This window comes from Hyaena hyaena, unplaced genomic scaffold, assembly GCF_003009895.1.
Source record: "Hyaena hyaena isolate Hyena2069 unplaced genomic scaffold, ASM300989v1 scaffold_578, whole genome shotgun sequence".
In the NCBI taxonomy this organism is placed as follows: Eukaryota; Metazoa; Chordata; class Mammalia; order Carnivora; family Hyaenidae; genus Hyaena; species Hyaena hyaena.
In genome coordinates, this window is record NW_024081212.1 from 646,853 (window position 1) to 658,237 (window position 11,385).

Consider the following 11,385-nt stretch of genomic DNA (forward strand, 5'->3'; position numbering starts at 1 on the left):
TCGTCATTTTCTGCTCTGTTTTTCCCTTCATAATTAAAGTCGTAATTCTTTTGACATCTCCAAATCTGTATGCCTGAATCTAAAAGCCATTTTTTGTCTATATTTTTGACCTCATTTCCTGTTGATTATCTATTATCTATTGAAAGAAGGTTGTGGGGCCCCAACATTGAGGATTCAAAATTTCAGAAGAGAACCCCAGGTTTCCTCCTCCGTGTCTGCAATCCATTGGACCTCTGTGTAGAACCTTGTTCTAATTCAATCTCGCTCATGGGTCTGGAGCCCACCTTCTCCCCTGTGGCAAGAACCAAGCGACAATAAGCATCAATCCTAGCTGGCTGAGGCTGGGAGCTTCTTGAGAGAGGACTCAGCAAGGGTCTAAAGGGTAACGCTTAAACCTGGAGGCAGTGGGGACCATCAGAGATGGCTACCAAAGGATGGTGAGTGGGGAGCAGAGATTAAGACTGAGGTGCTGAAGGGTGCAGCCTTGCAGTGAGGAATAAGCAAGCCACAGAGACCTGAGCACAGTGTAGTGAACACAGACAATACTGTGCCATAATTATGCGATGCAGTAAATATTGCTACAAGGGCGATCATATTACAATATATAAAAGTATCAAATAACACACTGTACACCTTAAATTTACACAATGCTATATGTCACGGGGCTCAAGGGAAAGCCCACGTTATCTAGATTTTAATCTGTGTCTTTCTGAGAGCTCTTGCTACGCTTCGTGGTCAATTCGCTTCTGAAACTGCTATAACACTACAATTTTAAGGAATGTAAGGAAACCAACATTTAAAAAAAAACTCCCATAATGGAGGTAAAAATTCCCAGCAGTAAACTTCGGATCCTCGTGTGATACACCGCACACTGAAATAATCTGAAATTACAGGGAAAGATTTGTTTACAACGCTCAGCAACAGCTTGTTAAATAACCAGTCAGGGAGTAACGATGACGTGGATTGTTGGGCGAAGGACACGAAGCCCCGCCCATCGCGCCCGCGCATGCTCAGCACAGCCCGCCCGCCGAGGCGCCCGGTCCGCACTACCTCTCACAGGTGAAGACGCATGCGCACGCGGCGCCAGGGGCTGTGACCGCGACCTTCTCACAGTACCAGTACTGGGATTTGTCAGCGGCCTCGCAGCGCAGGAGCACCTTCTCAAGGCTTCCGAGCGATGCTGCTTCCACTTGAAATGTATCGATCTGGGGCAGAGGACGGAGGGAAAGAGCATGAGTCCAGCGCAGGGTCAGTGCGGGCGGTGGGATGCGGAAGCGGCACGCCGTTGTGGAAGATTGGACTACAGGTGGCCTCCAAAGAGGAAAGAAAAATAATCCCGTCTACAAAGGCTTTGGGTTTGTGGCTTTTCCCTTAGATTCCTGCCCCTGTGACAAAGTCTGGTGAGTCATCAGATTGAAAACGTGAGCCCTGGGGCGCCTGGGGGGCTCAGTCAGTGGACGGAGCATCTGACTTCGGCTCAGGGCAGGACCTCATCGCTCGAGGGTTCGAGCCCCGCCTCAGGCTCAGTGCTGACAGCTCAGAGCCTGGAGCCTGCTTCAGATTCTGTGTCTCCCTCTCTCTCTGCCCCTCCCCCGCTCATGCTCTGTCTCTCTGTTTCTCAATAAATAAATGTTAAAAAATAAATAAAAGAAATAAAGAAAACCATGAACCCTAATTCACAAAGCATTTTGTTTCCACGAATGTTGATGTATTTTGAGACGTGTAGAAACAAATTTTCCCCTTCCTTCCCTCCCTTTCTTATTTCCCTCCCTCCCACCTTCCCTTCTTCCCTCCCTCCCCCTTCCCTCCCTCCCTCCCTCCTTCCTTCGTTCCTTCCTTCCAGGCTTCAACAAACCGTCTCCTGTACTTTCCTCTGTAAATACTGTATAGAGCACATTCTTGGGCTTGTTGTGAAAGAGGATCCTGGAATCTTCTTTCCTAAACAGAGTCACTTTGTCATGTCAAGAACTCACTGACGTTTCTAGAGAGACACAGGACCTAAAGTACGTGCTATACTAGTTGGGATCAAAAGAACTCCTTCACACATTACTTCTTCGTAGACTGCTGTTGGGAAAAACCACCTAAAATTACCTGAGGGAAGGGTCATGAATTTAATCAAGTCTGCAGTGATCCCAGAAATGACAGTTGACTACTAGCCACCATTACCCTACTTTGTAGTAAAAACACAAATCCAGTATTGCTTCATATTTCCTACATGGGTTACATTGTCTTACCAGCTGCCACACTGTTACCAGTTTAAATTTCGATGTTGTATTTGAAGACCTACTGCCTCCATGTTAACTCTGGATGCCATGTTACTGATAGACATTTTTAGGCCAAACTCACATTACCAGCCCAGGGATATTTCTGTAAACTAGATTATGATGTGCGTGTTCTCAGGTGTGCCTGGATAGCCTTCCTGTGCCTGAATCCCTACCACTGTCTTCTAGGTCCCTTTCTGAGCTCACTTGCTGCTTTGGTTGATAACTTAGGTGAGCAGACAGCTTTCTTCCTCAACCCCCTGGGTCTCACTGTCCCTTTGCCTGAGGGCTTTCCCCTTGTGGAACAGGTTTGAGGGGTGTTCTGTGGGGTTTCTCAAGGTCCCCAGCAAGAAGGAGTTGTAGCTCAGTAATGTCCCCATATTGACTTCTCTCCCTTTCCTGCCCCATTTTCCCTACTCCATGGCTCCAAAGGTTCTCACTGGAATCACCCCCCAAATAAATCCCTGTTACCCCAGTCTCTGCCTTATGGTCTGCTTTGGAGCAAATCCAAACTCTAATACCTCAAGGTCCAGAAAGATTGCCTGAATCAGCTTTCTGGTTACTTCTTGTTTCTTAAAGTAATTTTAGCTCTGAAGGTACAATTAAATTAGGTCTATTACATATGTTGCTGCCTTTGGACCACTGGACTGTCTGTAGAGAAGATGACACTTCTCTACCACTGGACCGTCTGTAGAGAAGATGACAATGACCAGCCCAGTCAGCGGCCAAGGGTGTGAGCTGCGGCTGGTGTAAATCACTCTGGTAATAAACTAGAAGACTGTTGTCACAGTTTCTCAACTGCAAAACTCTTGGAATCACATGGCATTCCCATCCCATTCCATGCACTGAGGAAAATAGCAGAAAAATGTGAAATCTAAAAGGAGCCAGGGAAGAAAAATATTTTCATATTTCTGATTCTGAACTTCAAAACATACCACTAAAACCACATTTTTATTTACTCTTAAATATACTGTGACTGCAATTATACCTCTTGTCTGATTTTAATGGCACCCATAATGCACCCACCCCATTCTCTAGTAAACGCTACATCCAGTGAAGAACTGAAGATTAATCATGAAGAGGACTTGTGACATCAGCACATGTAGCCTTCCATGATGCTGCACACGAGAGACCAACTAGCAGGCGACCAGGCAAGATGGAGCCTCCACCTCACAAAGTGATATTTTCCACAAAAGGGGAGAGTGAAACAGTCTGGGACTGATGGAAAGCTAGGACAATTCTTTAGGGGGTAACCACTGATCACTCAGTGTAACGATAAGCTCATGATATCTAAAACTTTGTTTCTGCTTTTCTCCTCAAAATTAATTCACTTGTGATGGCAAAAATTAGATCCAATTTTGTTTATTCCCTTATCCAAGCAGATCCAGCCTTCCTCTGCATCCTGATGAAAATGACTGTGTAATCAGCAGTGGCAAGAGAATGCTTAGGTGATTGTTAAGATCTCTGACATTGCAAAATATTTCATGAATTTCAACTATAAAAAAGTTTGAGAAATAGCACTCTCAGACTGGTCTGGGAGTGTTTTTCTCTTAAAAATACATCCTAGGGTTACATAATCCTATTTTTAGTTTCAGACCCCAAACAGTACTTTCTATATACAACAAAATAACATTAAAAATTAACTGAGTTGATTACATATCTTATTGCCCCCTCCTCAAACATCTAATATACAGAAATACTCATGCTTATATATACACAGGACAAAAGGAAATAGTGAAGGGATTAATGTGTGAAAATAATATAATTGGTTCCATTCAAGATGTTTTAAAGAAAGGCTATTGTGTTATTATGTGAAATGCCCTTTGATGGCTTTTCTATATGACCCGATGTTTTAGATTAAGGCTTTGTACTTTTCCGTCCCAACAGGGCATGTTCATATATTCCCTGGTATTGTCTCATTTTTCCCTACACTATCACTAATTCTTTTGAGAGAGTGCAAACACACACACATGTGTGGGGAGGGATTGAGGGAGAGGGAAAGAATCTTAAATAGGCGCCACACTCAGCGTAGAGCCCAACACAGGGCTCAATCCCACAATCTTGGGATCATGACTTGAGCCAAAATCAAGAGTCAGACACTCAATCGACTCAGGCACCCAGGTGCCCCAACAATGACTAATTTTTAATGTCATCTTCTTTGTTCTATGATTCATGGCTAGTATAGCATGTCCCATTTTTCATTCAAGAAATTCTAAAACAAAGCACATGAGGAGATTGGTCAGGAAATCTTGTGTTAAAGATGCCCTAAAATGAAAACTTGAAGGGTGTGAAGCACCTTTCGATTTTCAATTATAAATTTCACCTTCAGGGACCTTGCTAAGAACGTGGGAAAGTTATTTGTACGGACTCACCTGCCCTCTCTGAAATTTCACTGGCATGTTAGATCTGTCCAGCAGCCTAAGACCAGAATCTCCCCTCTCCCCATAGAGACATAGGAAAACTTCAGACTCTGTTTCTGCTTGCTTCAGTTGCCCAGTATGGACGTCAACATGGTATCTCACTACTGGTAAAGCAAAGGCAAGAGAAACAAATGGAAATCCATTACCTGGGAATTTGTACAAACAGAATCCAGATCCATGGGACAGACCACAGTAAAAAACAGTATATGAGAATTTTTCTAATCTGGACTTTCTATTATCTATTGAGAGATTTATTTATTTTTAATGTTTTATTTATTTCTGAGAGAGAGAGAGAGAGAGAGAGACAGTGTGAGTAGGGGAGGGCCAGAGAGAGAGGGAGACAGAGAATCTGAAGCAGTCTCCAGGCTCTCAGCTGTCAGTACAGAGCTCGACGCGGGGCTCGGACCCACAAACCGTGAGATCATGACCTGAGCCGAAGTCGGACGCTTAACTGACTGAGCCACTCACGCACCTCTCTATTGAGAGATTTAAACATTCTTTTCAATTGCTAACTTGAATTATGAATGAACATTTTTATACTATGAACAAATACCCAGAAGGTTTGTAGCTTTTTCAAAAAGAGAAATAAAAGATATTTTTTAGAGACTCTTCTTCTATATATGACATAAGAGGACATTTCATGCTTAGTATTTTAGTGGCAAGGGTGACAATGTTATTGTACATGATGCTAGAAGTTTAAAATGATATAAGTTTAAATGAAAAAATGTATCAAAAATGAGGAATTGCATCAAGTGGTCAACTGGCCGGAGGCAGAGACAGATAAGGCCCAGACCTGACATTATATCTTTCGTTTATAGTCTCAGCCCCTGTGACTATAGCTGGACCATAAGAACCTTTTTTGAGATTACATTTAATCCCAGATCCACCAGTGACCCATGCTATGACACAGAAAAGGTCACTTCTCAATGGGTAAAACAACCCTCTCTTATAAATAGAAAAAATATTCTGTAACTAAATAGTTCAGAAAAAAACTTAAGCAATTATAAACAACTTGCGCATGCAATATATGCCACTGAAGGTTAGTAACACACACAAACCAGCTTGTGCTTCTCTTCGTACAGGAAGCTCACGGGCAACGTCCCCATCAGCTTGCATCCGAGATAACCACGCGTTTGCTGCAAAATCTAGAGTCTTCTTGCTCTTCATGTGTTGCATGGTCACCTGGATTTAGAAGAAACAATGACAAAACTGTGTGATTTCCCATTTCTCACAGAACTTGAAAATGCACCCCAGGGATTGCTAAAATGTACTTCACAGTCTGCTGTTGGTGGCAGTGGTGGTGGTAGTAGTGGTGGTGGTGGTGGTGGTGGTGGTGGTGGTGGTGGCGGCTGTCACTTATTATTTGCCAGTTACTATGCGAAGCGATTTAATTATCTCTTTTAACTATCACCAATTAGATTGGAGAAATTCTTATAATTTTATTTTTAAAAATTTTTACTGTTTATTTATTTTTGAGAGAGAGAGAGACAGAGCACAAGCAGGGGAGGGGCAGAGAGAGGGGGAGACACAGAATCTGAAGCAGGCTCCAGGCTCTGAGCTGTCAGCACAGAGCCTGATGTGGGGCTCGAGCCCATGACTCATGAGATCATGACCCAAGCTGACGTCAGACGCTTAACCGACTGGGTCACTCAGATGCCTTGAGAAATTCTTGTAATTTTATAGATAAGAAAATGGAGGCTTGGAGATTTGAAATGGACTGTCTGATTCAAAGCTCTCAACTTCACCACAGCAGTGGTTAAAGAAGCAATCTATAGGAGGAATCCAAAAGAGATTTTGTGTTCATTTTAGGCACTGAAGCAGGCACACTGCAGAATTTTGAAATTTCCTAATGTCTTTTAAACGTCTTTCAATAGCTGTAGGCTGTGAGGAGCGGTCTGCTGTTGCAGTTGAAGTGCCTCACTTCCCCACGTGTGGTGAGTCACCTCTGCCTCCTTGCTCAATGTGCCCTCAATGGGCTCCTCATTGGGTCTTGTTTCTTTGGTGGCCATTTCACAAGAAGGCCCCCTTCCCTTTATCTTCCCCTTCACATCTCAGCCAAGGGCTTCCAGAAAGATTGTCACAATTGCCTGCCTTTCCTCCAATCACAGTGGATGCAGTGCCCCCCTCCTTTGAAGATACTAGTTCATCTTCTAAATAAGTGTCTGCCTTCTTGAACTTCCTCTACCTCCTAGCCTTGGGAGCAGGCCCCACCCTTTCCCAGGTGGCTTATCTTCAGAGCTCACTGCCATGACCCACTGGCTACCACTTTGGCTCCCTCAAAACCTGCTTTTCAGCTGTTTCAGGAGAAAGCATTCTAAAACTAGTCATTGTGTACACTGCTCCCAACTTTTTCAGTCATCGTACCTATAGCATAAAATCCAAAATCCTCATCATGATGAGCTATTCACAGTCAGGCCCTGCTGACCTTGATAGAGACTTCTCCCTCACATCCAAATTCCAGTCATACTGGGATGTTATGGTTCCGCAACTGGCCACACTCCTTCTCACCCCAGGGTTTCCACACACACATGTATCTCTACATAGAACAGCTTTCTTCTGACTCATTACCTGCTGACTCTGCCCATCCTTCTTTACATGGCTCAGACAGAACCTCTTCTAAGAAGCCTTCTGGGAGCCCCTGGCCTAGGTTAAGTGACCCCACTCTGTGATGCATGACAACCTCCCCATTCAGAACTACGATTAAACACCTGATGTGATGGAAGGGACCACACCCTACTCATCTTGGTTCTTCCACAAGCTAGCACAAGGCAGTCCAGTCATTAGGTTGTTTTTTCAATGAATGATTTAATAAGTAAGTGAAAACAGGTATTTGTCAACAAAAGTAATTAAAACCAAATCGGTTTTATTTAATGCCTGATTGTGTCTTCCCTGCTCCAGGCAAGAGGCCATTAAAAGAACATTGGATTTGGAGATAGAAAAACTGAGACCAAAGTCTAGATCTGCCATTTGACCACTGTTTGATCATGAGAAACTCACATAACCACTTTGAGTATCAGGTTTTTCATCCATAAAATAGTTTACATGGTTGTTGTGAAGATGAGATGAGATTATATGTAGAAAATGTGCAAAACTTTTTATAAATTGCACAAATAACTCCTATTTACATTAGTCAAATTTATACATGAATATATCAATAAATGTAAAGGCAATTACTATAACATATCCCACTAAATTAGGAAATGTCCGTCTCTCTGAACTATACCATGCTTTATTTTTAGAGCAATTAGATGGATTATTCAGGAATACTAAGACACAGAGACCAGTCATAAAGATTCCCATGCTTTTAAACCCAAATCAGACACAATGCTCAAATGTAATTATTTTTGCCATATGTCTGAAGTTTTAAGTTCAATTGCCCGTGTGCCGGAACCGCACCGGCCTCTCTGGATGGCAGTCACAGGAAGGAAGTGGCAATGTTTGCAGCTCCTGCCATGAGAAATGAAAACAGGTATCTCCTTCTGCTACTACTGGCTCATGTTGGATATAAGCCTGCTGGTATTGACCAGGCCTCACAATATTACATATCAGAACCATATTCTGAAAAAAGATAACTAATAAGGAAAAGCATATTCCTGCCTTTACAAAAGAGATTTTAGATGAAAGCTCTATGGCGATTGTCAAAAGGCTCTTCCTATGGGCCTTGCAGTTCTGAGACTTAGGGGGTTAAGAACATAAGAATTACAATTGAGCCTGGCTCTGAGACTAAGGGCCTATTTTGGGGTTAAGAGCAAAACATAGTTACCACACATATCTTTGCTAATTGATGAAACATAACAGTCCCTTCCTCAAGGCCTACATTCCACAAACACCCTCCCTTACACTGGCACCTGGGATGAGGATAGATAAGAGTAGCTAAAACATAAACCCAGGTGCTAAGACTGACACATTTAGGGCCCCCATGATAGTTTCCACAAACAAACCAATTCAGAAACATTCATCCTCTTGAGAGCCAGACAGAATGACTCCTAGCTTATCTATATACAATTTAACCTATATGTTATCCTGTTTTTCACTAAGAGCATCCTGTTAATTCCTTGGTTGTAAATTCACTATGACTGGGATAATTCTGCAGAATATCAAAAACTTGTTATCACAAAAGGCCTCCCATTGTAGAAATTCCTTTCTCTGACTTCATGTTGTTGCTGAACCTTTAAATAAAGACACCAAAACCGACAGGACAGAGATGCCTGCCTAGTGATCAGAAAGAATCTCGGGGCTCTCTCACTCTCTCTCTCGCCAACACCGTCCATCCTTCAGGGACCCCTGGACCTGCCAGAGCCAGCCTCCAGCACCAGTGCTCCTGAAACACAGAGGCTGGGTTGCTCACTCGGCAATTAGACAGACAGGAGTGAGTGATGGATGAAGAAATGAAGGGAAACCCACATCCCACAGCTGAGGGTCCATATTATGAACCACCTTGTTGCTAACGTCCTAGCAAATGAGAAATGATTGTTTAATCTTTTTATTTCCCTTCCTTGATCCCCTTATCATGTTTTTTCTTCACTGGGGACAAAAAGAGATGTTACTTCCTAAACTACATAAAGAAACATACTCCTCAAAAAAGCAGGCAAACACAATTCCTAAACAGAAAGAGCTAACCAAGGGCATGGGGGAGTTTCCAGATCAGATGTGCCTGCATGCAGATGACGTCAAGAAGTGGCACACAGGCCCTCGGCCTCCTCGTCGTGACTTTGCTTTAGAGTGATGTTCATAGCACTGGACTGGCCGTGGTTGGGAGCTTAATAACAACAAAAATCCCTCTACCATCGAGGAGAGTATGTAATCTATCTGTGGAGTATAGACCAAAGTATTTCAATAACACCAGACTACATTAAACCATCATATCAATATTTCAAAAAAACACTCATGGAAAAAAATGAAGTTCTGTGGGGATTCAGGCTAAGGTGAAGATTAGGAGAGAATAAGAATAATTTCGGATGGAATCTAGTGGATGCTTCAGATAAATGAGGGTCAGAAGCAGATGAATGGGAGTCTTCTGGAGTCTGCATCTGAAGCCCTCCCCATGAAGCATAAGGTTTTTACAAGCTCATTCTATCTAAAACCACTGCAAGTTCTTCCTCTACACTGAACTCTCTGCAGAACTGGCAAGAAGCCTCTGGTTTCTGAGGCTCCACTACCATCCCTCATCCTTAGAAGTATACCGACTGTTGAGAGAGTCTTAATCATTTTTCTTAATTGAGCATAGTCTCACTGACTCCGCTAAAAAGCCTTTGGGTGAGGGCTCCAAACGAGTTTCATTTACCTTCAAAGTAATGATGCCACAAAATAAAAAACAACTAGTCTAAGTTAATTTGTTTTCCCTCGTTGGCTTTTTTAAATGTTTATTTATGAGAAAGAGGGAGAGGGAGAGAGACAGAGAGACAGAGACAGAGAATGAGCAGGGGAGGAGCATAGAGAGAGGGAGACACAGATTCCAAAGCCGGCTCTAGGCTTCAAGTTGTCAGCACAGAGCCTGATGTGGGGCTTGAACTCACAAACCATGAGATCATAAGCTGAGCCAAAGTCAGATGTTTAACCGACTGAGCCACTCAGGTACTCCTGTTTTGTTTTGTTTTTTAAACAATATAGAGACACGACGTGGTTCTCAACCAGGTGAAATCTGGCCCTCCAAGGGGTCATGTGGCAGCATCCGGAGCCATTTTTGGTTGTCACAATTAGAAGGGTGATACTGTTACCTGGTCAGTAGAGGCCAGGGATGGTATTAAACACTCTACAATGCACAGGACAGACCCTACAACAAAGAATTATCCAGCTCTAAATGTCAAAGTGCTAAGGTAAAAAATCCTGAGATAGAAAGATAGTCGACAATAGACAATTCAATAATCAAACAGAATGATATAGGTAAATAGAGATACATACAGCTATAGATCTTATTTCCAGTTGTGTTTATTTCTGTGTTTGTCACAACTGTTTTTGATTATTAAAACAATAACGTAATAAAATGTCTTTTAAATTAATGAAGGATTGAAGTGAATAATAAATGTCAATTATTAAAGCACAAAGGTCAAAATTCCTGGAAGACCACAGTGCATAAGTTCAGTCACATAGCAGCTAATGGCAGGACACCGCAAAGGGCACATGCCAAGTGGGATAAAAGCAAGCTCGGATCACAGGACCTCAATTTATGTCCTGGCCCTGCTACTTACTATGTAGGTACACAGCCCCGGGTGGAAGTTCTACCTGACCTGTGGTCTTCCTCATTTGCAAAACTGGAGTACTTCTGTCTTGGCAGGTTGGAGACTGAATGTCTTAGAGCCAGAGTGCTTTACGTAATAAAGTGAGACAAAATTACCTTGTAGAAAAGAGAAATAGGAAGTTATTTCCCAAAGCAGAGTTTTCTCAAGTGTGGGTTACTATATCCAGGAATACTGAAAGACATATTCATTCTGAACATCTGACTTGCCCAGGTGGCAGTAAGAGTCAGAACACTTCTTTTTAAATCCATGTGCTTAGTTATGTGATACTGGAATTGTTTACTGTTGATTCAAAAACCTTCATATCCTCAATTGAGATAATAATATTATCTACTCTGTTATGGTATAAACACTAAAAGTCTACAAGTGATGACTGATACCGAGTGCTCAATAAATGCTTAGAGGTGGTGGTGGTGGAGGAGGTGGTGGAGGTGGTGATGATGGAGGTGGAGGTGGTGGTGGTGGAGG

General features: G+C 42.7%; 1 protein-coding gene across 1 annotated transcript in view; it reads right to left on the reverse strand.

Annotated features, from left to right (window-relative positions):
* Positions 1 to 11,385, reverse strand: part of RP1 (RP1 axonemal microtubule associated) — a 284,132-nt gene that overhangs the window by 103,260 nt on the left and 169,487 nt on the right. The window contains 3 exon segments of the mRNA XM_039256605.1: positions 1,051 to 1,205; positions 4,634 to 4,785; positions 5,740 to 5,863. Of these exon segments, the coding sequence (XP_039112536.1) occupies positions 1,051 to 1,205; positions 4,634 to 4,785; positions 5,740 to 5,863 (431 nt within the window).